Below are 26679 nucleotides of genomic sequence, written 5' to 3'. Positions count from 1 at the left end.
TTCTACCAGTATAATAATCTTTATTATACACAATTAAATAATTATCAATGTTTAGGTACACACTTTATTATTATTTTGAATTTGTTTTAATATAATACTCTTTTAAAGCAGTTCCATGGTGTGCAAAGTAGGTTTATACGCAAGAATACACAGGACTTTGGGTTGTTTTGGTTTTGCTGGTCATTTTGTTTTAAGGTTAATATATTATACTATTCCTGCTTTAAACTGCACAAGACTTTCATTGTCTACATTTGAGATGTGGACATTTCTATTGTTTGGGTCACAGCATGGAATGGTGGATCTTCAAGTCAGACCAGTTGAGAACCACTGCTCTACAAAAACGCTCCAACTATTTGGCACATGAGAGCAAGAGCAGATGAGCAACGGCTCGATAATCTTCACGTGTCTGATTTCATTATCGCGATGAGTGAAAAAATTCTTTACACGTCTGAAACAATCGTTATCACAGAGTCATCGCGCACACACACACAACACTGTCATCAGATCTATCACTTTGCTTGTTTGGCGTAATTAATTGCTTGACTACACGAGATGCCACTGTTCTAAACTAGCTAGCATTGGCGCTAATGAGTAAATCCAAATGGAAATAAGGCGGTTTCTTCACACAAAATATATAAATGTATCTACTGTAGCTATTCTTCAGAACACCCTTGCTCCAAGATTAGGCTTTAACCCCAACACACAGCGTTTCAGTACGTAGCATTGACAGTAGGTGACGATGTATTTTGTCAGGCCTCATCAATGATTTTCACTTCACAAATTGCTCTTTGGCTCAATATCTTTCATATACAATCTGTTGGTGTTGGATGTGTGAGCAAAAATCTCTGTGGCTGGGGGATGATAAGGATGTGGGGTTATCTCATAGTAGAGGTGTCCTGATACAACTTTTTCAGTCCCGACACAATAATTATATTTGCCAACCAAACATCATCAGAAGTTTTCCACAATCCTGCACTCTGAGTTCTGTTCTCTGTATGTTTTCTCCCTCCCTCTCTTTCCTAATCTATGTCATTTGACCTACCTCATTTTGTCACTAACTTCTGGGTACAAATTTCCCTTCCTCACAGCTGCGATCACTCGTCTGTAATTCCCCATGTTTTTTTAATCCGATCACGAATTGTCCTCTTGTCTTTATTAATACTACATTCTCTGTGGTTCCTCGCTACTTTTCCTGTCATGTTTCAAGAACCATTAACGGCACTCAGGCAATGGCTCAGTGTCCTGAACCACTGCCTGACTACGAATACCACCTGATGAACTTTAGACCGTTGACTTGGCTGCTAGAACTCAATGGATCTCCAAACTTCTTGCCCGTCTATTTGGTCATGCCTCTGGTGTTCTGTACACTTCTGCCTCACTGCCAGCGTTTTCTGTCTCTATATAGGACTACAGTACTGTTAAACTACAGTTCATTGTACTAATTTGTGCTTCTGCATTGTGCCCCTGACAAAATTAAACATGATGAATTTATATGAATTTGGATGTTTCAGGTTCATTAAGTCAATTAAGGTTAGCATTTTAACCCTAATTCTAGACATGCTACTTTCAACTTCAAATTCCATGGCCAACACAAAAAGCAAAAGTCTTATGAATAATGTTTTAATCACGCTGTCTCTGCATGCTACATACAGATGCTGTCACAATCCTTAACTCAGGTTCCTGTTACTCCATAGGATTTCTCTCTTTCTCCTATCTATCTCGACCTTACATTTTTTGGCCACTCACTTCTGGTTTAAATTTTCCTCCTCACAGCTGTCGTCCCCTTTTTTCCCCTCCTATCACAACTCGTCCTCTTCCCTTTATTAGGACCCCGTCCCCTATGTTCATGGCTAGTTTGTTTGACTTCCTCTTCATGTCCCAAGTACCATTGTCTCAGATCCTTCTTCTTCCAGTGTACGTAATCCATGCCTGCCCTACTGGATCACGAGTGCTGTCTGATGAACATTAGTACTGTCGCCTTTGCTGATTGGGTTTATTGGCACACCGACTGCTTTCCTTTTTCTTGGATTACGATTGTTGCCTTGCTGCCTGACTTTTTGTGAACCGAACCCTGTCCGGATAAAAGACCATCATTTTCTGCACTAATCTGTGCTCTGCACTGTATTTCCGCACACATTTGACAAATGTTGCCGGATAGAAGAGCAGTAATGAATACTGGAATGGACTGTTTCTACATGACCACTAATATCTGAGATTTTGTATAAAATCTGCTATAATCCAATACTCAGTCCTGTTTTTAAAGAAGATTTTGGACCTGTAACCAATCATCAATATCTGATCAGGACACCTCTACTTTACAGCTTATGCAATTTAAGTTGATTTGCTGTTAAAAAAAGGATCCATAACCCTGGTAACCAAAGTTTTCACTCCCTTGTCCACGCACACGCCAATCTGCAATTTCCAGTAAACAGTAAACGTTGACTGATAGAAAACAGCTTGGTATGTGTACACTTCCCCTTTTGTTGATCACAGACAAATAATTTTGTGTTCCAGCCCACAGGAGTCACAGTGAGTTAAGAGACTGGATCAGTAAGAGCAACATGGGATAGCTCCAGCCCTTCAATGTCCTAATTCAAAATCGCAATGAAGCGTAAAAGGCAACAATAAACACTTTTTCATCAGTTTCACTTCTAACTTCCACCTATTCATTCCTTTGTCCATTTTACTCGCAGAGGTCCGTGTAATAAAATAATAAAAATGGATCGGAGGAAACACCGTTACATTCACAATGGCGCTCGGATCATGGTTGTTCGGTTTCGGAATCCGAGGTTGGGAGCTCGGGCGAGGACGTTACATGGACGGGAAGAGCCGACGGTGCCGTTGGTTCCTTTCCAATGCTTCTCTGTGGGTCTCAGGATGGGCATTTCTTAGAAGCTCACCAGGGCATAGACCATGCTTGATTGATAATTGGCAAAGAGGAACAAACACCAGGAGGTAAGTTAGTTTTGCGAGCCCAACATTATTGTAAGTGAACCTAAGGCTGCGTCGTATTGTTCAAGTGGCATAGTCTCTGTTTTGATTTTTTCCCATATTTTTCGCAGAATAATACACCGTCAATAGGCATGACAGCCTCCTCAGGATTCGTACACCTTTTTCTTGGCCAAATTCAAGCACTTTTTAAGGACTTTCAAAGCCAAATTTCAAATTTCTCCAGTACCATTAAAAGAAGAAATCCAGTGTGAATCATATATTTTGCAAAAACACAAATATATCTGCGATCTACGTACGTTATTTTCAATCATGCATTTGCATTTATCAAGACATGTGATATTTAGATATTGAGTAAATCACAAATATATTTTGAGACCAATCTCTCCCCATAAAGGTGTTGGGTAAAAAATACAGTAATATGTAGCTTTCATTTTCAGTTGCAGGAAGTTCTTTCCATTCCAATTTACCACTGGGAAACGCTACTTTATTTTTTGCATGGCCCGTAATAAATGTCCCTAATTGATACGTAATACTTGCACTAAAAATCATTTCATAGCGCCCTTTTGAGCTATAGCATGCACCCGTCCTCCTGAGTGCGACCTGTAAGGGGCGATGACGCTTAATAGGACAATGCCACACAAAACTAATCCAGATGCAATTAATCACGAGGGAAGAATAAATGCAATGGCAAAGTGAAGCCACTGGGGAGCAGTGTCAATGTCATTTTCAAGCAGACATGATGAAACACATGGCAACAATTTCAAACATTTACAAGCACTTCAACCAAAATGCAAGCACTTTTCAATCCTTGAAAACACAGCATCAATATTCAAGCATTTTCGAGGATTTCAAGAACCCGTACGAATGTTGTTAACACTTTTTTCTTTTTTTTGTACCTTAACACGTATTTTTCTTAAACAATAAAAATGTGGGGTACGTTTCATTATGGTTACAATAAGTGCATTTTTGTACAGCAGAGTGCTGTGAAATTAAGAATTTAAAGTTTTAAATTTGTTTTATTTTAAATTCATTCTTAAAAGCTGCTTTAACTGGGGTTAAAACGACTTAAACCTTTGCTGTGTCAAGGTTAACGCTTTATTGATTCTTTAACTCTAGAATCTAACATTTAAAGGTATCTTAGTGTGTGCTGTCACAGTTTTAACCATAGAGTTAATTGTAGATGCTAGATTAACCCCTGAGTTAATGCTTTCAAGCTGCTTTAACTGTTGTAAAAAATATTTCAATGTTGAAACTTTAACCTTAAATCATCATAGCTTTCAACCCAACTTTAAACTTTGACTTAAAGCTGCTAAAGCTGAATTGAAGCTGCCTCAACTCTTGAGTTAAAGCATGGTTTAAGCTTATACCTCAAGAGTTAAAGCTTTAACTTTATTCAACATTGATGTTTTTAACACATCTATTAACAGATCCAAGTCCAAGTTCAATCAATAGGTCTCAGGTTTGCACAAGTCACTAAGGCCACCTTCAAATTAGGTCTCAAACCATTGACCCAAATAAGAAAGTTAAGTCGAGTCTTTAAGTTTGAGTCTTTTTCTACAAAAAATGAAAATAAAAGCAAAACTTATTATAAACAGGACTGAATCCTATTCCTCTAAATTAGCAATTCTGGTGATTTTTTCCAATGCTATGGTTTGGATCATAAATGTTCAATGTTTTATTCTTTCATGAATTATTAGTTAGGTTTGACAAAAGTACAAAAAGAAAGCCCATTTACCTTAGTACTAAAAGATTGATCAGACATAAGGTATTATCCAGGTCTTTTAGGCATGTAAACAAATTACTGGGGGAAAGATTAGTACAACCAGGACTTAAATTGCTTTGCTTTTCATTGTCCATTCTAAATTCAGAGATAGCTAATATGTGAGCCGCTACTTAAGTAAGTGAACCAGTATTCGACTCTATGTTAATACCACTCATGCCTGGGAGCAGCATCTAAGAATAACCCAAGTTTGATCTTTAACCAGGACACTGCAAACCCAGAGAAGTGTTCTCCAGTCTCCAAATTGCGAGTATTAGTTGGGGATTGCAAAGTCAAGGTCAGTGCATCTCTGATAACTTGAATTGACTTAGAAAACACATAGAAGAACATACAAACTCCACACAGTAAAATCTGAATAGAGACCCAAACTCTAAACTCTCACCCTATGATAGAGTCTTCAAAAAATGAGTGATGTTTAAACGATGAATCAGAAATTTGCTTTAGAAGTGTTTCACACACCTGTACAGATAATAGAAGAAAGACACCAAATAAAAGCCCAGCTTGCACCAGGACTCCTTCTGACAGTAATTGAGGATGTCGGCATTCATCACACTCACAGGATCGTACATGACCTCTGAACCGTCAGCCGGCCTGTGGAAAAACCTGAAAGGATGTCATATCATGAGAAGTCATATCCGGTATACCAGTCATCAGAAGCACTTTCAAGACCAGCGTTAGGTAACCATGCAAGTCCTACCTCCACAGGTGGTAGAAAAGAAGTGGGATGTTAAGACCAAGTGTGACCCATTCTCCAGCACACATGAACATGAGGCAAAAGAGTCCATGGATGGAGTACTCTGGTACCACCAACTAAACACAAAACATGCTAAGAGTGAGTCCTAGGTATCTAGTAAGATTAGTCGACGTTGTTGACAAAAATAGTTCATAGAAATAGTTGACAATTTATTCCATCGCCAGACCAAGTACCGTATTTTCCGCACTATAGGGCGCACCGGGTTATAGGGCGCACCCCCAAAAAATGATTTTTGGTCCTATATCTTCCATAGATAAGGCGCACCGGATTATAAGCCGCTACAATGGGAAATTGATTACCCCCTTAACATTCCCAAAGCTTGCAAAGAAGCAAATACGTGTCGTAGACACGTGCGGATGCGGTGTCCGTACGATGTCACTCAAATGCATCGTTCCAAATATCATTCGGAAGGTTGAAGTCTTGGGATTCAAGAAATGCCAAACATTTCTATGTTTCTATTTTCTTTTTCGCTCACAACTTTACTGTGCATATGACAATAAACACTTGGAATTGAGTTGAATTCACTCAACTCATCACAGCAACATCAAGATCGTTCTAAAACAAGATACCGGGAAAATATAAAGCCGCATAACTCACCTAAGTTCTCACGTTCAATAATGATACGCAATCATGGTCTTCTTACAACCGTGAGTGAAGTAAATCCAGGAGAGTAGAATATTTACAAATACAGACTAATGAAACATGTTTCTTTATGGGGTACTTTAGCAAGCTTGCTACGCCATTGCTAAACTCGGCCGATTGCAGGTTTTGTTTTGGCCATCTAGCCAATCCGAGGCTCCGAATAACTTCAGCCAATAGTGATCGATTCAAATGATGATTGACACATTGGTTAGCCAATGAAACGCCGGTATATAAATCCCAGCATACACCGCGGACTACTCCACGTTCGGGGTAAAATCGAGTCGGCGGCTGTTGAGTAAGTTGCGAGACCTTGCGAATTTAATATTGAGCCATATACAAGGCGCACTGTGTTATAAGGCGCATGGTCAGCTTTTGAAAAAAATTAAGACTTTTAGGTGCGCCTTATAGTGCGAAAAATGCGGTAACTATTTTTTCATTATTGTAATCTCTGCTTAGAGTCACTAATGCGCAATCGCGTCTCTGTTTCAAGCAGTTACATACTGAAATGAGAGCATTTACATCAATTATGCACACCAAAACTTGTAAAGTTTGGGAGCATTTTAGCCTGGTTATGGTTAGTAAAAAGACTACTTGTAAAGTTTGCAAAGCAGACCTTGCGGATCATGGCAGTAGCTCTGTGACGCATTAACATTTGAAAAGCAATTCAGACAGTTGTCTGAATCGCACTCGCCTCGGTAAGATTCAAGTAGCATTCAAGCCTATACACTTTTGGAGACATTTAGAGTACATCTTATATACTACATGTCACAATATAAGAGCATCATGTGCCTGACAAACGGATTTGAGATCAAATGCACGTAGTCCGAAGAACAAGTGTCTGTTGTGAGAACGTTAAAAACGACAAACGTCAGTTCTTAAAATTTTTTGTTTTTTAATTGTTGAAAAGTGGAAAGTTCTTTCGTTTCAGACTTTTCAGTTGACCACATGATGTTCTATATATTTTAAACTGCAAGTCACTACTTTTTTTTCATTATAAACAGAGAGGCTTACAATACGATATATGATGTGGCTCATACTTTTTTTTTTTCGTTGCAAACCAGGTGCTAACAAGGTGTTGGTGTTTAATGGTATGCACCTTATAATCCAGTGCGCCTTATATATGATATATATATATATATTTCAAAATATTTTTGGGAGGGTGACCCTCATAATCCCGGTGCGCCTTATGGTGCGCAAAATGCAGTACTCCGTCATCAATATCTCTATACCCAAACAACAAAAGTGAGAACACTTCTACCCAAATTCTGTCTCATGTTCAGGGCATCACCTTTCAGTCTCTTTAAAGGACAGTGTGTATTTTTAGCGCCTCCAATTGGGAAAATGTTTTTAAATTAAAAAACGATATTGATTTAAATAATAAGCAAAAATACATAAACTATCCTATTAACATGCATTATTTGATAATCATAGGTGGAAAAATGTGTACCAATTTGACAGAATATTGAATATTGGTCACTTTGAGTCTCCATAGTATGTATTCTTTCTTTTGTTTCTTTCGATCGGGGTTGAACTACACAGTCCAGTGATACCTTGTGGTCAAATATTACACACTGTCCCTTTGGGAGATTTCTTCTGGAAATTGACTGACTGCTCAATTTGGACCTTTTCACATGGGGGTGAACTCGCTTTTGTCGTGAGGGGCTTCGCTTTTAGTATCTATGGTTTAGGTTATTTTCTCGAGAAATTTATGCTGCGTCAGATGTGAACAAAGGATGTAGAAAACTCCCCTTGTGAGCAATGAAGCGTTATGAATCTGTGCGTGGGTGTAGAGCGAAAGAGCGAAGGTTGCGCCACGTGAAACCAAGAGTGCGTCAAGGCACTCGCAATGGAGGAGGGAAGGGGCTGGGGGGCAAATGAAGCCCCCCTTTTAGGTGTCGCTATTGAACTATAAGTGAAAAGCTGAAATCACTCACTCTGCGGAGAAGGTTGCAGATTCGCTCAATATTGAGGATCCTTTCCCTCTACGGATGAAACACAAAGCAAAACACAGTGGTATTTTATACAAAATGTGCAAAAAAATATCACTTATGCCACTTGTGCACTTTTGAACTATTCATGCTTGCTTGGTAGATATAAATAAGTGGATTCATTTTCCTGTCTCGATCCTGCACTCTGAGTGCTCTCTCTCTTGCCCTTACCTTTCCTTTTTCAGTGCTCTAGCCCCTTGGTTCTTTGCTAGTTTGTTTCCCTCTCTAGTCACATTCCATGTACCTCTGTCACAAAGGTTGGGACTAATGAATTACAAAATAACATGCTACAAAGGACTCGTTTCTTTGTGAAGTATTCCGGGAACGCAAATCATTTTTCCTGGTAACGAGTACTGCAACGCAATATTAATACAATCTTGAAACTCTGATGTTGTATCTACTTGATGTTACTACATTAAACCGCTGTGAATGCAGTTCTTTAATTATAGTAACGTCTGATTGTTGAGTTTTCCTGTTTCATTTCACTGTCGTTACTACATGAAGTGCTACTGCATTACTCATTTAATGCAGACAATGAACTACGTTGTTCTCCGATTCCTGAACAAACCTGCATGACTCACAATTGTCCCTGACAACCATCGATCCATCAGCAACACAATAACAATATATTTATATTTACCTACAAAATACAATTTAGTGTAGTTACAGTGGTGTCTCGGTTACTAAAAGTACCTAAATCACAACACAATGAGAGGTGAGGCGATCATTACACTGGGTGGGAAAAACCCTTATAGTCTTAGCCTTTTTAATGTGTGTGAGAGACTATAGTAGTGTGCATGTGGGAATATAGTAGTATGTGTGTGAAAGTATAGTAGTATATGTGTGAGAGTATTGTAGGAGAGTATAATAGCATGTGTGAGAAAGTATAGTTGTGTGGATGATAGAGTACAGTCATGTTTGTGCATGGGTCTGGTTGGTTTAATGGTTGTTTGGATCCCTTAACCACTTGGGTTGTAGGGCGCACCATTTCCTGTGGTGTGTCTTAGGCAAGTACAGCCTGGTTGCACCCACCCCTCTCCAGGTCAACTAATGTTCCCACTCGGTCTCGAACCGGGGACCTTTCGCATGAAAGGCGACCACATCTGTGTATATATGAAGGTATAGTTGTCCATGTGTGAGAGTATGATGTTATATGTGAGAGCTAGTAAGATTTACTTCTTAAACAGCCTCTCATTTATTTGCGTGTGTATGTGTGTGCGACTGGCGTGCCTCCACACTCCCAAAGCCCGGTTTCACAGTTTTCTTCGCCCAGTCCTCATCGCTCTCACTTAGCCTCACTTTGCTGCCAGAACATTTGCTAAGAAATTAACGACCGACGCAAACATGCAAAAGTGTGTTGTTACAGTCTCGTTGTTTCACATTGTCAAATAACGCACGCCAGTTCGGTGTTTTAATTTTTCGCAGTGATAGGTTCCACCTCTGCCCCATTGTAGGCCAAATTCTACAAAGTTTGAAAATAAAAAGGCCACTAAGAAGGTTAAGCTTATTTGTGTTTTACTGATAATTTGTTCTGCTATATGTATACAATGTCAATTTTTTTTTTTTAATGTTCATCAAAATATTGCATGCATGATACAATAGCATGGTTACTGACAGATGTTGTTAGGAAAAAAATAAAAAATATATACCCTACAACTCACTGTTTGTTTACAGTATATGTCATTATCGGCTAATCATGTTGCTGTTCTTTGATTTCAGACCCTTTTGGGCAGATATGTTTGTAACCTGGAAGGTTTATTAAAAAGAACGGGGAAGGTCTTTAGAACCGGTTGGAAACTATTATCTGAGGTTTGGGCTCTCCCTTGTTTCCTTCTAAATCCATTGAAGTCTGCTCTCCTTTTTTTGAGGGTCTATTAAACTTCAAACATATAAACTAGGATACCTACAACAAATATTTGAAGAACCCTTACCCCGTAAGGAAATGTTCTTACCGCTCTGGTGGGATTGCTCTGGTCGATGGGATTTTTAAAGTCCGTGCGCAATTCATCAAACGCAATAATCTGGAAGAAAACATACATGTAAACTTGTGTCACAAGAGGACAGTTTAAGACAATATCAAAGGAACAAGCAAAAACAAAGTCTTATTATTTGTTGCAGGGATGTCCAACTTAAATGGTGCCGAAGGTCCGGATAAAAATAAGTAGGCGACAGAGGGCCGACTGGTCAAATGTACAAAAAATTTCAAATGACGCCCATAGCCTAGCGAATGTTATTCAACATAGAATTTAACAAATATATTCCAATATGATCTGATCATCAAATATCGAGCAATATTTTCTTATGGCTCTGTGAGTTATCTTCAATTTTCACAAAAGACAAATTTCCTTGATATAAAAATTCCTTTTATATGAACATTAAATTTAAAAAGCCAATCTTATTCAGGAGTGGGCAATCCAATCCAAGCAAATACATGGTAGTATCGATGAATACCGATCCAATACGGATACTTTTTGCTTGAATGTGTCTTTATCATTAAATAATTAAACCTTCCCCCTTGAGTTAGTTCATCCATCCATCCATTTTCTGCACCGCTTATCCTCAGTAGGGTCGCGGGGGTGCTGCAGCCTATCCCAGCTATCCTCTGGCAGTGGGCAGGGGACACCCTGAACAGGTTGCCAGCCAGTCGCAGGGCACACAGAGACAGACAACTTACTCGCTCATTCATACCTAGGGACAATTTGGACCGGCGAATTAACCTGACATGCATATTTTTAGAACGTGTGAGGAAAGTCTAGTGCCCAGGGGAAACCCGCGCAAGAACTTGCAAACTCCGCATAGGAGGATTCGATCCGATAACCTCAGAACTATGCCGCGGACACGCTAATGAGTTAGTTCATATTTACGATATAGCACAATCATTTAAGGCTTTAGAAATGTTTTATTTTTCAAATAAATAACTGCAATTCAAACAGTAATAATGTAAAAATATATATTGAAGCTGTGGGCAGCACGTGTGTGGCACAGTTCTGAGGTCATGAGATCGAACCTTCCAGTGTGGAGTTTGCATGTTCTCCCAATGCTTGCATGGGTTTCCTACGAGCATTCCGGTTTCCTCCCACATTCCAAAAGCATGTATGTTAGGTTAATTGGCCGGTCCAAATTGTCCCTAGGTGTGAATGAGTGAGTGAGTTGTCTGTCTCTGTGTGCCCTGCCACTGGCTGACAACCAGTTGAGGGTGTCCTCTGCCCACTGCTCCAGTGCCCCCGCGACCCTGCTGGTGATAAGCGGTGCAGATAATGGATGGATGGATGGATATCACAACTGTTTCGTAACAAAGACCAAAAGAGTTAAATGAAAAAGCAGCAATGTAACAAAAATACAAATATAACAATGTCAATATGTCAACTCTACCTTCCTTGCACAATATTTTTAAAATAAAGTTTGAAAGTACAATCAAGGTAAATAATACAATCTAGAAACCTTTAACTGTATAAAAAATATTTTTTGTACAACAACTGTTAAAGAGCAAAAGTCACGAGAGCCAAACCAAAAACATCAGCCCTTCATTAATGAACAAATGACAACGAATTTACATGTTTTTCTTCAGGAAGATTATTGCAGCGCGTTGGTCTCTGATTATGAACTTTTTCACTGGTTTACTTAAAATTGCCACAGTAGCGTCCCACTTCTGTTGTTCACACTGCATTGTGCTTCCTCTTTGCCTATGTCATATTTAGCTAGTGAAATGGGTGACAGCAAATATTTGTCTCTCTCTTCTGCTTGGCAGGCAAGATGCAGCAGCAGGCCAGGTAGAGAGACATGCAAAAAAGTCACTTAACAGGCCAAAACTTGCGGCTGCGGGTGCATGGTGAGAAGGACTGCGCTATTTACTTAAAGAAGCATAGCTTTGAGGAAATTGGTAGAGGGGTGAAGTATCAATCCCACGACAATAGAACTTGCTTATTATTGATAATATCAATATTTGCATTGATCCACCCCCCACCCCCACAAACGATTCGTCACTCTCAGTCTGCTATTTGCGAAGACAGTTTTGAAATTGATATGACGAGAAATGTTGCGACTTGTATGGAGTCTCCAGTGACGTTTGTGCAAATTTGACTGAAAATTGCTGCCCGAGTTATGAAACATGTGCTTTGCTGCCTGCCTGAATCTGTTGTGTGCACTGTGCAGAATTTTTGTTTGAGGAGCAGGTTTTTTGTCAACATGCAAGAATGGGGCCAAAGAAAATATCAAGCAGCCATCCAAAAGAGAGTTTTGTAGAATTCCAGCCTGCAAAAATATATATATTTCTACCTGATTAGATTGATTCATATCAAAGGTACAATGTGTAACATTTAGTGAACTGTGAGAGTTTTGATTTTAATGGTATTCAGAAAGTTTTTTCAATCAGGCACATAATGACAGACAGACAGACAGACAGACAGACAGACAGACAGACAGACAGACAGACAGATAGATAGATAGATAGATAGATAGATAGATAGATAGATAGATAGATAGATAGATAGATAGATAGATAGATAGATAGATAGATAGATAGATAGATAGATAGATAGATAGATAGATAGATAGATAGATAGATAGATAGATAGATAGATAGATAGATAGATAGATAGATAGATAGATAGATACTTTATTCATGCCTGTAAGGAAATTCACACTTCCAGCAGTATCCTTGTGTTAATAGATAAAATCAAAGATATACCTGTACAATACAAAATTACCCAATATAACGTGTTAATAAAGAGCATTTAAATAGTGTTACGAAAAATACAGAATGTAATAAAAATAGGGTAATATGCAAAAAAGACTGTGACAGCAGTCTGTCGCTGAAGCTGCTCTTCTGTCTGAAATGATGCTGTGTAGTATTCCTCCCCTGAATTATACAATTTTTTTGCAAAATATTCCACGCACCGGGGATTCGAGGACTTAGTCTCAAAGATGACTGATCTGGCTTTTTGATATGTAAAGATGTGACATAATTAAAGGAACACAACACTTTCAAAATGGCAAATACCACGAATACAACGTCTGAGGCAGCTCCAAAACAGCGATCTTAGTAAATAGCAATTGCATACAGCTAATTTCTGCTTGGAGGAAGCGATTGTGGCTTTTTGTTTCGCGCATGTGTCACTTATGTTATAATTTTGTCTGTCTAGCTCCTCGTTAGAGTCGGTGCGTTAGAGGGCTTTCCTGTTTTGTTTGCTCCTGGTTGGCGCTCGTAGGCTACCCAAAGTGTGTTGCGTGACCTGGCTAACATGGTGTTAGCGCTAATTTGGCCTTGTCCCTTGGTTAATTCCCGTCCAGCTTTACATTTATCGCTGTAGCTGTTGCCGCAGTTGTTATGGATTCCCACTTAGCCTAGCTGCTCCCCGTGTGTTTTTAGATTCACTAGCCTTATGTTAGTGCTGGTTTTGCCATGTTACTTGGTCTGTTTACTCCCTGCTGATTTTGTGTTTACTGCTTTTTGTTGTTTGTTCGCAGTTAGCCTGGCTGTGCAATGCGTGCTTTTGGTCGGCCAGCCTTGCATTTTTCCACCAAGGCTTTCTTTTGTTGATCGGACCTTGTTAGCCCCCCGGTGGCGGCTCTCCCTTTCTTTCTTTTTTTTGCCAGTTAGCCCCTTATTGACTGCTCGCCTTTTGTTGTACCATTACTTCCTGCACCTGTGATACAACACATAGCATATCTCAACAAAAAATACTTAAACTTTGCTTAAAACACTCGTAAACTCTTGATGAATTGACACGTAAAGCCTTATGGTAACTGTCTTACGAGGGTGCTTGTATTCCTCCAATGGCACTGCTCAGGATGACAAAATCAAAAGGAACTGTTTTTAAAATGCATTCCCTTGGAAAATAATTGGAATTTACCAATTTGGTGTATGGTGATATAATGGAAAAAAAACGTACTGTTTCCTCACATTTTGCATGTTAAGAAATTTGGGAATACCTTTAAGTTAGAAGGCTGACAATAATTACTGGTAGGAAAAGCTACTAAAACAAAAAATTATTATTTAAGCGCCAGTGTGTGTTATTTAACCACTATGTGCAAAAACCAGAGCAGTACGACAGGGCAGTGGTTAGCGCGTGTGCGGCACAGTTCGGAGGTCATGAGTTTGGACCTTCCTGTGTGGAGTTTGCATGATCTCCCCGTGCTTGCATGGGTTTCCCCAGAGCACTCCAGTTTCCTCCCACTTTCCAAAAATATAAGCGGTGCAGATAATGGATAATGGATGAATGGATTGATGTGCAAAAACCTGCGTCCATCTCATAAAATTGGCATGGAAATTTTGTAACGATACAGATAATTATCTTGGTATAATTTTTGCCACGATAAATAATGAAAACCTTCGTAAAGTTGCTAATCCAAACCATAATTACACCACCCGAAGACCGGAGAAAATACAGGTGCTAATACAATGACAACTCAAGTTCTAGACCAACATTCAGGAAACAAAGGAGGTGACTGTGACCAGACAATAATTTTGCAGGAATAGCTGAAGCGTGGATCAAAGAGTGAAAGCGAATGGATTTCAAACACCCCGCAGACCCACTTAAAACATGCTGAAAGAGTTGTAGACAGGAGAAGCCCCTCATCTTCAATTTTTTGGATGTATTTTTGTCATGATTACCCAAGTGGAGCCACCTGGGGTAATCATCTGACGCGCGGGAATGCGCTTCGTGATTGGTTTATGTTCCCTTTTTAAGCATGCTATGCCGAGACCTGGTTGTCTGAGGATTACTTCTGTACCCCGTAAGACTCTCCCGATTACATGTGCCTTCTTGTTTACCTGATTCTGCCTGCCTGCCTCCGATCCGACCTGCTTCCGTCCCACGCTACGATCTTCTCTTCAGTCCCGGTAAACTCGACCTGCTTCCGTCCCACGCTACGATCTTCTCTTCAGTCCCGGTGAACTCGACCTGCTTCCGTCCCACGCTACGATCTTCTCTCCAGTCCTGGTAAACTCGACCTGCCTCCGTCCCACGCTACGATTGGTTACGTCTTCCGAAGTTGTCTTCACGTCGTTGCTGCTGCTGACGTTCGACGGTCATCACGTCTCCCGCTAACCCTTACGCTTCCCCAAATAAAGAATTGTACGAACGCTCTGGGGTCTCCTGCTCTGTTCTGGTCTTCCCTGACAATTTTGGCTACTTGGAGCCTGATTAAAAAAAACATAGCGGTGATATGAATTGCAAACTTTGCCAACAAGTTCCAACCAAGACGGGCAACACCACATTCTTATACCACCATTTAAAAACGATATCACCAGCTAGAATACCATAAAACAAAAAAAAAATTCAGCCCCAAACGAGTGCTAACGAACGTTCAACAAGCACCAGGCCCCATGAAAATGACCCCTCACGAGTGAGCCAGCTGCTGTCCCTGCAACCAGCTATCCCTCTGAGAAGGTATTGACTGGTTTGATATTCCTCATTTCTGAAATGCTTTGTAATACTTTTTAACCATGCATGCGTCTTTGTTCTGACTTAAAGATTGGTTAAAGCAGCGTACAGTATGTATGATGGTTGAAAATAGAATGCTGCAGAGTTAGGTGGAATTGAAAAATACATTAGGGTTACAAGTGAATATTTTGTTACCTTCAATTAAAAGATAACAATCACAAATAAATAAAACTGGGGACTCATCAAGGTCATAAACATTTTTGAAAGAGCCTATAACGGTAAACCTTTTAAAGCAATTTCCAACATGTAGGAATGTTTGATGGTATGTAGTGGGCATTCATCATTCTATATTAAAAGAAAATTGGAGGACAAAAACAGAAGATGAGCGATGCAATATTTGTAAAACACAGTGCACATCCACTAGTTCCCGGAATCTGAGGGAATTCAAATGGAAGAATTTTGTGTGATTTTTTTATCACCCCCCCCAAAATTAGGAGAGGTTTTTCTGAGGTTCCACAACCTGGAGAGGTAGACGTTGACCACATGTATATATTTTGGCTTTGCCCAAGAATACAAGGTTACAAGTGAATATTTTGTTACCTTCAATTAAAAGATAACAATCACAAATAAATAAAACTGGGGACTCATCAAGGTCATAAACATTTTTGAAAGAGCATAGATGTGGGGCGAGTCAACCAGTTGAACAACTTTTTCAACAGGTTTGACCACTCCGCCTTATCCTCACCCCTGAGTTGTGCAGCTGTCCTTCCCCCTCCCCCTCTGGACACTAGCATGGAAGACATCCCCCCACTAAAAATAACTTCAGCCCAGGTGTGTGGGGAGCTGAGAAGGCTACGAACCAGCAAGGCAGCTGGTCCGGATGGAATATCCCCCCGACTGCTGAAAGCCTGTGCGTCTGAGCTGGGAGACCCTCTACAGCGCATCTTCAACCTGAGCCTTGAACAGGGGAGGGTCCCTCAGCTGTGGAAAACATCCTGCATCATCCCAGTCCCAAAGAAATCAAGACCAGAGGAACTCAACGACTTCAGGCCAGTCGCCCTGACATCACATGTGATGAAGACCATGGAGCGGCTGCTGCTGCACCACCTGAGGCTACAGGTCCGTCACGCCATCGACCCACTGCAATTTGCTTACCAGGAGAAGGTGGGAGTGGAGGATGCTATATTATACATGTTACACCGATCCCTCTCTCACCTGGATAGGGCGAAGGGGGCTGTGAGGATTACATTTTTGGACTTCTCTAGTGCCTTCAATACCATACAGCCTCTGCTACTGAGTAGGAAATTGACAGAGATGGGAGTTAGCTCACACCTTGTAGAATGGATTACTGACTACCTGACAGGCAGACCGCAGTATGTGAAACAGGGGGGCTGTACATCGGACACCGTGGTTAGCAGCACAGGATCTCCGCAGGGGACCGTTCTCTCTCCGTTCCTATTCATTCTATATACATCGGACTTTAAGTACAACTCTGAGTCCTGCCATGTGCAAAAGTTTGCCGATGACACTGCGATCGTGGGATGTATCAGAAACGGGCAGGATGAGGAGTACAGGAAATTGATTCAGGACTTTGTCCGATGGAGCGACGCAAACCACCTGCACCTAAACACCACCAAGACCAGAGAGATGGTGGTGGACTTCAGGAGAACCAGAACTCACCCGGTTCCTGTAACCATCAAGGGAGAATGTGTAGAATTTGTCCAGACTTACAAATACCTGGGTGTGCAGCTGGACAACAAACTGGACTGGACTGCCAACACAGAAGCTCTATGTAGGAAAGGGCAAAGCCGACTTTACTTCCTCAGAAGGCTGGCCTCCTTCAACATCTGCAAAAAGCTCCTGAAAATATTCTATGAGACAGTAGTGGCAAGCGCCCTCTTCTATGCGGCAGCGTGTTGGGGAGGCAGCGTCAAGAAGAAGGATGCCTCTCGTCTCAATAAACTGGCTAGGAAAGCGAGCTCTGTTGTGGGCAAAGAGCTGGACAGCCTAACAACAGTAGCTGAGAGACAGGCACTGAAAAAGCTGAGGTCAATCATGGACAATCCATCGCATCCGCTTCACAGCATTATCTCCGGACAGAAGAGCAGTTTCAGTGACAGACTGCTGTCACTGTCTTGTACTACGGACAGACTGAAGAGATCTTTTCTTCCTCATGCCATGAGGCTCTTTAACTCCACCCGGCAGAGTAAAGGCCCACATTAAACCACACCACCTACATTGGATATTACCGAATCTTACTGCATTATGTATTCTGTGTAGCACTATTTAGTTACTCTATATAACATGCTAAAGTGGGCATTTGCACGTCACACTGGGTATTTGTATATTGTATTCTTTTGGCTTTATTATTGTATTGTTCTCAGCTCAGGGATGCTGCTGGAAATGTGAATTTCCCTTAGGGGATGAATAAAGTATCTATCTATCTATCCATCTATCTATCTAAAACAGGCCATATAAAAACATGGTCGAGATCAGAAAATGGGTCGAAGCCGGGAAATGTAACAGAGAAAGGATAAATACTGTTAAATTGTTAAAAAGGGTCACTGAGTATATTGTCACCATGACATGAGTTTTCCAGCTATGGTAAGTATATTGTTTGATCATCACATCCTTGCTTTGATTATCACATTGCTAATTTGGTTGGTATAAATGCACTTATGTTCATCCACATATTTGAGTGTAGTATTTACTCATTATATCCTTTCTTATCAGTGCTTTTCTTATCATACAACCTTTGACGTCTTAGGGATGTGCAGTACTAAATCTTGTAGAGGGAGTTCTCCTTTCTTTTGCATTTTAATGCAAGATCCCAGATGTGCCTGTCAGGGTTTCATGTTCCATTCTGCAAATCCGCACCCCTTTCCTACTTAAACTGTGGTTAACAAATTTTGATGCCTTTTTGGTGGGAGACGCGCTTCCCATCGACTGCTCCAGAGTGCACTCTGATTTTAAATTTATTTTAAAAGTTTGTTATAAATGTCCTCAACTGCATTGCTTAACTCCGGCCTTATTATGATTCAAAGTCCGGTCTGGTCCCGGAAAAGAAAACGCGGCAAGACATCGGAAATATCCATTCGCCTTTAGTACCTGGTTAAAAATGTACTGGCAGCTAGGAAAAAAGTAATAAAAAGATGATGGCGCAAACAAAATCTCCCCACCGTGGCACAGTTTGTGTGCACTGTGGAGGAAATATTTGTCAGGAAGAGGAATACATTCTAAAAAAGAATACAGGAGACCCAACTCATGGATAAATGGGAATAATGGATAGACTATAGGGCAAATAAGGACAAGACTTACACACAATGAAAACTGGACTTTGAAGAATGATTTGAACATGGAAGATATTCCCCAACACTGCAATGTTGATTTGGATGTTTTTTTTTGTTTTCTGTTTTTGTTTTCTGTATCCGGGCCCCGGTGCTGTAGAATGCTTTGCCCACTGAAATTCGATCTTCAACCTCAGTGGGACTGTTTAAATCTAGCCTTAAAACGCACTTCTATTCTATAGCTTGAATGACCTATATTTCCTGTTGATGATATCTGTTATTTGTTGTTGCAACATCCATTGCAGCCTGGTCATTCTGGAAGGGGGATTACCTCATGTGCGGTCGCTTCTCAAGGTTTTTTCATTTTCTCCACGTTTTAATTTTTCCTTGCCCTCATGTAGATTTTAGATCAGCAGATGGTGTAATAATAGTCTGTAGTTTGCAATCGTCTGTGGTCTGTGCAGCCCTTTGAGACTCCTTGTGATAAATGGCTATACAAATAAACATGACTTGACTTGTTTTTTAACCCCTTTCCCCTATCTTTGTTCTCCCGTTGTTGTTTGTTCAAAAAAGAGAAAAAGCACAACCAAACTTAAGCAATACAAAAAGCAGCTTCGGATTTTGTCAACATTCACTCAGGTGTAAAAATTATACTTAAAAATGTGAAAGGAAAAAAAGACGTGATAATTTAGCGCGATAATTAACAACATCAACCGATATATAGCTTGGTCGTACCAAGCTATATATGATATTAAGGCGGGTGACAACCTAAGTGAAGCAAGAAAACTCAACAATCGAAGGTTACTATAATAATAATTATAATTAAAGATCATCATTCATAAAATAGCGGCCACAAACTATCACTGTGCAGGCCTCAAATGGCCTGCGGGCTGCAAGTTTGAAACCCCCGCTGTAAAGACAGATCCTGTGGGGTTCTTCTCGTGCACAACTGATTGCTTGAGCGTCTAGCAATTGAGTCAGTATGTCTTCCCACTCCACAGACAAGAACAACGTACCACGTGATGCTTCTTCCCACACGGGATTTCAAAGCATCTGACGGTGACATACGTGTGCAATTACTTTCAAAGAGCTTCGGCTCCAAAGTGACATCGTTACTTACATTTATCTGTGCTGTGACTTATAGACAGTGTTGGGCGCTTTACTGAAAGATAGTAGTTAGCTACAGTTACTAGTTACTTCATTTAAAAGTAACTCAGTTACCCACTAAATTTCTGACACCGAAAAGTATATATTTATATACTGTATATATAAATATATATATATATATATATATATTTATATACTGTATATATAAATATATATATATATATATATATATATATATATATATATATGTCCCTGTGTGCCCTGCAATTGGCTGGCAACCAGTTCAGGGTATCCCCTGCCCACTGCCCGGAGATGGCTGGGATGGGCTCCAGCCCCCCCGCGACCCTAATGAGGATAAGCGGTATGGCTAATGAGATGAGATGAGATATATATATATATTTCCAAAAAGGGCAATAATTAGGTCTGGGTCTATTGGGAATCTGAGGACTTAATGTACGAAAAATTGAAAACCAAAAGCCAAGTCAAGTCATGTTTATTGTATAGCCCTTAATCACAATGAGTCTCAAAGGGCTGCACAGACCACAGATGATAGCAAACTACAGACTATCATTACATCATCCCCAGATCTAAGACCTAAATGAGGGCAAGGAAAAATTTAAAACGCTCAGCATGAGGAAAAGGAAGAAACCTTGAGAATCGAGCGCATAGAATTTTCCTAGCACATAGTTTAAGGCATGGTCACACAGCCTTTCACGGGCGTATCGCAGCTGAATCACGGCCAGAAGTTTCTGCCCGTGAAGCAGACGCGGTGGAAAATGTGCAAAATTGGCTAAACCCGCTGTTTACCCGTGGTATGCCCGCGAAACAGACGCCGGCGACTGTTCCGCGTCCTTATCGCGGGTAACCGCGGCTGCATCGCGTTTGACCGTGCTTACACGCGTTACACACGCTAATGCACGTGATAGCACCGCGATACAGGCGCAGAACAAACGTGCTATGACCGTGCTCCACCCGCGATTACCCGCTAAAATTTCGCGTCCTACCAGCGTGTAACCACGTCCTGGCCGCGGCTGTAGCACGTCCTAGCATGTTCGTACCGCGTCTTTACCTCGTGTGTACCACGTGTGCCGCCCGCGGTTACCCGTGGTCTAAAGTTTTGAGCAGCGCAAAACTTTTTCGCGCGGCCAACCGCGTGTGAATTTCTTACCGCGTGTAAAGCACGGCTGTATCTCGTCTGTATCGCGATCTCAAAGCGTCCAACAGCGTCTGCTTCACGGGCAGAAATTTCTAGCCGTGATTCAGCCTCGATACGCCCGTGAAAGGCTATGTGACCATGCCTTTAGGGCCAGCCAATCCACTTGGGGTACAGATGGATTAAGTGTTACAAGCAAGTGTTTACAACTTAAAACTATTCAACTGTAGTAAGCTAGCTTGGTTTTGTTAGCATGTGAATATTAGCCAACATGCGGCTAGTAGCTAACGTCGTTTTGGTTAAAGCTTGGCAATGCCCGTTTTGCCCGCCCTCGGCCCGAATGAAAGCCAGCTTCGATTTTTTTCACCTCTCCTTAGAATTTATGTCATTATAACATAGTTATTTAAGAAGCCCTTTTTAAGAGTCATTAATTTTGGGACACTACCAAAACATATGTGTGTGATCGGCAGGTGATTGTTTATATCGGGCCTGTCCGGGAAATTTTGTACTATATAGATAAACCACTTAAAATTTGTTCTACCTCCCTCAGTTACTTAAGAGTATCAAGGCTGATTTTGACAGCATAAATAATGGTTTTAAAGCGCAAGCAAAATTTTGGGGAAAAATGTCTCAAAATTCTGCAAACGGGTACACCAATGTATATCCTTTCGGTGCAGAGTGTCCTGGGTGAGAGACAGAAGGGGAGTGCTTGTGCTCTGTGCATAGCTCCGCCCATCCCTATCGTTCACCCAATCAAATTGCTCTTGGTCAGGGGTGTCAAGATTTGGTAAGAGGAAAATGTTTGATCACACCCAATAACTGGCCCTGGGCTCAAGGGTGCTTTGCTGCCATTTTGGGGTGTTTACAGTTTCTCCATTGGGTTTTCATCGTAAAATTTCTCAACAGTGAATATCGGTTATTTCATGAGCTTCTATAAAAGGAATTCCTTAGCAATGTATGGCCAAAATGGGCATCGACTTGACTGTAAACTGCGGTTTAAAATGTGCCCTATTTATACTGGACTGTATATTCAGATATTTCAGTGTTGTTTTGTTTTCATGTCCACTACATTAGGCTCTGCTCTTGGCAAAAATGAAATGATATAGAGAAAATTTCCAAGTCTTCAGATATGTCTATGAGCCAGATGTACTGATCAGAAGAGCGATACAGTATGTCACAAAAGTGAGTACGCTCTTCACATTTCTGCAGAGATTTCCTCATAATGTTAAATCGAACAACACTGAAGAAACATCGCTTTGATGCAAAAAAGACAGTCTGTGTAAAGCTTATATAGAGGTGTAAATGTATTTTCTCCCTCCAGAAAAACTCAAAATACAGCCATGAGTAACTAAACCCCTGGTAACAAAAGTGAGTACACCCTAAAGTAAAACTTCCTGAAGTTCAATATTTTGTGTGGCCCCCATGATTTTGCATAACCACCTTAATCTTACTGGCCATAGATTTCACCAGAGCCTCCCAAATTGCCACTGGAATGCTCGGCCACTCCTCCATGACAACATGACTGAGCTTGGGGATATCCAAGATCTTGTGCTACTCCACCTTAAGGATCCCCCAAAGATGTTCCATTGGATTTTGATCTGGAGACATGCTTGGCCAGCCCATTCCTTTAGAAAAGCCTTGGTCGTCTTAGAAGTGTATCTGGGGTCATTGTCAGGCTGGAACATTGCCCTGCGGCCCAGTTTCTGGAGGGAGGGGATCATTCTTTGCTCCGGTTTTTCACAGTACCACCTTAAGTTTGTGTTTCCCTTAATGAAACTGAACTCCCCAATTCCAGTTGCATTCATGCAGCCCCAAACCATGACATTTGCAACACCATGCTTGAATTTGTGCACGACACAAACGTGTTCTGACTCCTTACCTGGTAGTCTCCACACATGCTTCACACCATCTGAGCCAGACAAATGTATCTTTGTCTCATCAGACCAGATGGTAACTCTCCAGTAAGTCATGGCCTTTTTTTTTACATATTTCTTTTTATTGGGTCAAAGTGATGTTTCTTCGTGATGTTCTATTTAACATTATCATGAAATCGCTGCAGAAATATAAGGGTGCTACTCACTTTTGAACTCTGATAGGTATGCGTAGGTGGGTATGTGGGCGCTCGCTGGGTATAACGGCCGACACCGATCTCACCTGCCAGATGACAAAGAAGATGAGGGCAGCGCACAGCACCAAGGTGAGCATGTAGCAGAAGGCCGCAAAGGTGAAGGCCATGGCGGAGTCAGCCAGCCTGACGGTCAGACGGGCCGAGAGAAAGGAAGGGAAACCCCCCTTTTTCTCTTACGGGTTTGTCTATCCCTGTGCCCGCCTCTTGGATGGAGGTTCCCTCTCTCAGTTGCGGCCTCTCAGGTGCAACTTTGGACCGGGCACTTGCTTTGAGCTGTCACCAAGAACAAGATCTTGTTTTAATGACGATGATGAAACTCGTTTAGTTGGGCTCAGGAGAAATTTAGAAATAGATATATAGATATACCGGTTTACACAAACACACATCTGTAGGTAAATAAAAATTGATTGAGCGGTTAGGCAGAACACTTTTGCTTCTTTTATTCATTATTTCAATTTGTTTCTTCATTATAATTAACGCAGCACGGCGGCGCAGTGGTTAGCGCGTATAAAGGCACAGTTCTAAAGTCTTGGGAACCTCCTGTGTGGGTTCAAATCCAGCTAGCGGACTTCCTGTGCGGAGTTTGTATGTTCTCCCAGTGCTTGCGTGGGTTTCCTCCGGGCACTCCGGTTTCCTCCCACATTCCAAAGACATGCATTTCAGGTGGATTGGCCGGTCCAAATTGTCCCTAGGTGTGAATGAGCGAGCGAGTTATTTGTCCCTGTGTGCCCTGCGATTGGCTGGCAACCAGGCAACCAGTTCAGGGTGTCCCCTGCCCACTGCCCGATGATTGCTGGGATGGGCTCCAGCACCCCCGCGACCCTACTGAGGATAAGCGGTGCAGCTAATGAGATGAGATGAGATTATAATTAACTGGTAAAATATAAAAAAATACTTCTAAACTCAGCAAAATGATCTAATATTGAAGATGCCTAATAGTTTTCCTCGTTTCTTTGGGATATTTTGGGGCAGAAATTGATAGGAAAAAATACTAAAATGATAATTTTCATTACATACATACACATGTGTATATTGCTTGTAAATATTGCTTGACCCAATTGTTTTTCATCATAGGGAAAAAAGTAATTAACCGAATTATCTAATATCAAAGATGCTTAAGAAATGTCCTTGTACTAAAAATATTATTTTGGTAATTGTCGAGGGGGAGGAAAAATCCCCAAATTGAAATTTTCATTACGTTGGCAGAACTCTTTTTGATTAAAAACACAGTGCCTCGCTCAATTTCCTGTCGTGTGTCTTGGGCAAGTACAGCCTGGTGGCGCCCATCCCTCTCCAGGCCAACATAACTTTTCACCCAGTCTTGAACCTTGGACATTTTGTGTGTTAGGTTAATGAGCTAACCACTGCGCTTTGGAAACATACAAGTAGATAAAAAAATACTCAAAATATATTCAAATAATCTACAACATGTGAGATGCAATCGTGAAAAGAAACCAAATGTATTCAATATTTTATATTCTCCTACCAAACAAAATACTTTGTGAGGCAATGGTAAAATAGGAAGAAATACAGTTGATATACTTAGCAAAAATGACTAATAATAAAGACGATAAATCATTTTCTTTATTTCAATTGTAATTCATTTTGATATTTTTTATTCCAGAAGTGAGAAAACAAATCAAAAAATGATCATTTCCTTTACCTACTGTACTTACATAAAAGAATGTGTGTAAATATTGCTTGATCACATTGGCAGAACACATTTTTTTCACAATATATACATACTGTATGTTAAAATAGGAATACGTAGTTAGAATACTCACTGAAATCATCTAATATTGAAGATGTTGGCCTGATAATATATTTTTTAGTGGGAAAATGAGAAACATACTTGTATTTAATGGAAATATAGGAATATAACTAAATCAAGTTCATGTATTTGAATCCTATTCTTGATAACATGCATCACTTTAGCTCAACTGTTACCCTTGTTAACAGAAGAACTTGCTAGATTTCTACCTAAAGTTTAAAAGCTCTATTGCGAAAGGAAACACATTTCAGAAGGACATAACAGAGTAGATCACATAAGTGACATTTTGGACTACCGCCGAGAGGCGAGTACCTGTTTCTTGCTGCTGACGTCTTTGCCACAGAACAAAACATTCCGCTCGGTCGGCGTTTGGATCAATCTGGGTCGACGACATGTCACAACTCTCTTCCCTCAACCGTCTCCATCCATCAACCTTAAAAAGAACCTCGGCCGCCTGCTTCAATTGTCAGGGAAACAAAGACTTGAAAAGATACCATTTTCCACATCAGGCGTTTCTGTTCATTTAGCTTTCCCTGCCTCCTTTGTTCTTTTTCTCATAAAAGATCTATAATCGAAAAGGGAAGCGCGGCATGTTTCTGTATAGTCTGACTCGACTGTCAGTCTGCTTCTTTTGCCATGGGGAGATGTATTTCTATCATGCTCAATATTGGAACAAGCAGCCAATCACATCATCTCATTTTATTCCTCTCTCTCTTCCTCCCCTTCTCTCTTTTTCAACCATTTCTACATCTCCATAGTCCCCAGAGACGGATGAGGGGGCAGGGCAGGCAAAAAAATGTTTACCTCTTTTGTCTGCATCTCTATTCTACCCATTGAGCCATTAATTGCTAGAATCCGCTTTGATCCCACTCAAGTTATCCCCCTCCTCTCCTGTCACCTCCAGCATCGCATACCGAAAGTGCTGGAGTTGTTTGTCATGAGCACCATCGAGACTAACACGTTACAAAGGAACGTGTTCCTGCAACTCAATTACTCAGTAACAAGTACTGTGACACGTAATCAATAACATTTCGGAACTCTACTGTGGTTACTACTTGATGCGTTTCTACGTTACGCCGCTATTTTATGAATGAAGATCTTTAATTATAGTAACCTCCGATTGTTGAGTTTTCTTGCTTCACTTAAGTTGTCACATACATCCCTCAATTATGGAAAGGCGACCACTTAGGGTGGCCAAGTTTACCTAAAAATGCAACTAACTACAGATATGGTGGCCCCGTCTCAAGCGCAGGGCACGAGAGAACTTAATTTCTCCTTATCAAGATATTCTCACTACCGAATTTAATGGCATTTGAGACGAATTACCAACTATAAAATCACCTCAAGCATCGCATTCCGGAAGTGCTGGAGTTGTCATAAGCACTCTCGAGACTAACACGTAACAAAGGAAGACAATTACTCGGTAACGAGTACTGTGACACTTAATTAATAACATTCGGAACTCTACTCTCAATACTACTTGCGTTGCTACGTTACTCCGCTCCTTTATGAATGAAGATCTTTAATTATAGTAACCTCCGATTGTTGAGTTTTCACACTTCACTTAGGTTGTCACATATGTCCCTCAAATCAGGAAAAGAGACCCCTTAAGATGGGCAAATTTATCTAAATAAATGAAACTAAATACAGATATGCTGGCCTCGTCTCAAGACAGGGTACGAGAGAACTTAATTTCTCCTTATGGAGATATTCTCTCTACCGTATTTAATGG

The 26679-nt window shown here is 40.7% G+C and overlaps 2 protein-coding genes across 2 annotated transcripts in view; both read right to left on the bottom strand.

Annotated features, from left to right (window-relative positions):
* On the bottom strand, nucleotides 1-25561 carry cnih2 (cornichon family AMPA receptor auxiliary protein 2). The gene is made up of 7 exons (XM_088321470.1): nucleotides 25260-25561; nucleotides 23203-23449; nucleotides 10069-10137; nucleotides 8063-8110; nucleotides 5430-5542; nucleotides 5192-5335; nucleotides 1-2916 (listed from the first exon to the last, which is right to left on the bottom strand). The coding sequence occupies exons 2-7, from the start codon at nucleotides 23281-23283 to the stop codon at nucleotides 2889-2891; spliced, it is 483 nt and encodes a 160-aa protein (XP_088177596.1). The 5' UTR covers nucleotides 23284-23449; nucleotides 25260-25561; the 3' UTR covers nucleotides 1-2888.
* esrra (estrogen-related receptor alpha) overlaps nucleotides 17167-26679 on the bottom strand; it is a 184149-nt gene continuing 174636 nt past the window's right edge. The window contains exon 8 of the transcript XR_015847382.1: nucleotides 17167-17953. The gene's annotated coding sequence lies outside the window, so the exon portion shown is untranslated. The remainder of the gene's footprint in view (nucleotides 17954-26679) is intronic.

Source organism: Urocampus carinirostris, chromosome 17, assembly GCF_059441175.1.
Source record: "Urocampus carinirostris isolate Australia breed hairy pipefish chromosome 17, RoL_Ucar_1.0, whole genome shotgun sequence".
NCBI classification, from domain to species: Eukaryota; Metazoa; Chordata; class Actinopteri; order Syngnathiformes; family Syngnathidae; genus Urocampus; species Urocampus carinirostris.
Note: the sequence above shows the minus strand (reverse complement) of the source record. Positions and strands in the feature narration are given on the sequence as shown.

Coding starts and splice junctions, on each gene's coding strand:
- cnih2 (XM_088321470.1), bottom strand. CDS start 23,283: ATGGCCTTCACCTTTGCGGCCTTCTGCTACATGCTCACCTTGGTGCTG. Junction 10,138..23,202: donor TCTTCTTTGTCATCTGGCAG/GTGAGATCGGTG, acceptor GTTTTCTTCCAG/ATTATTGCGTTTGATGAATT. Junction 2,917..5,191: donor TTCTTCTATTATCTGTACAG/GTGTGTGAAACA, acceptor TTATCAATCAAG/CATGGTCTATGCCCTGGTGA.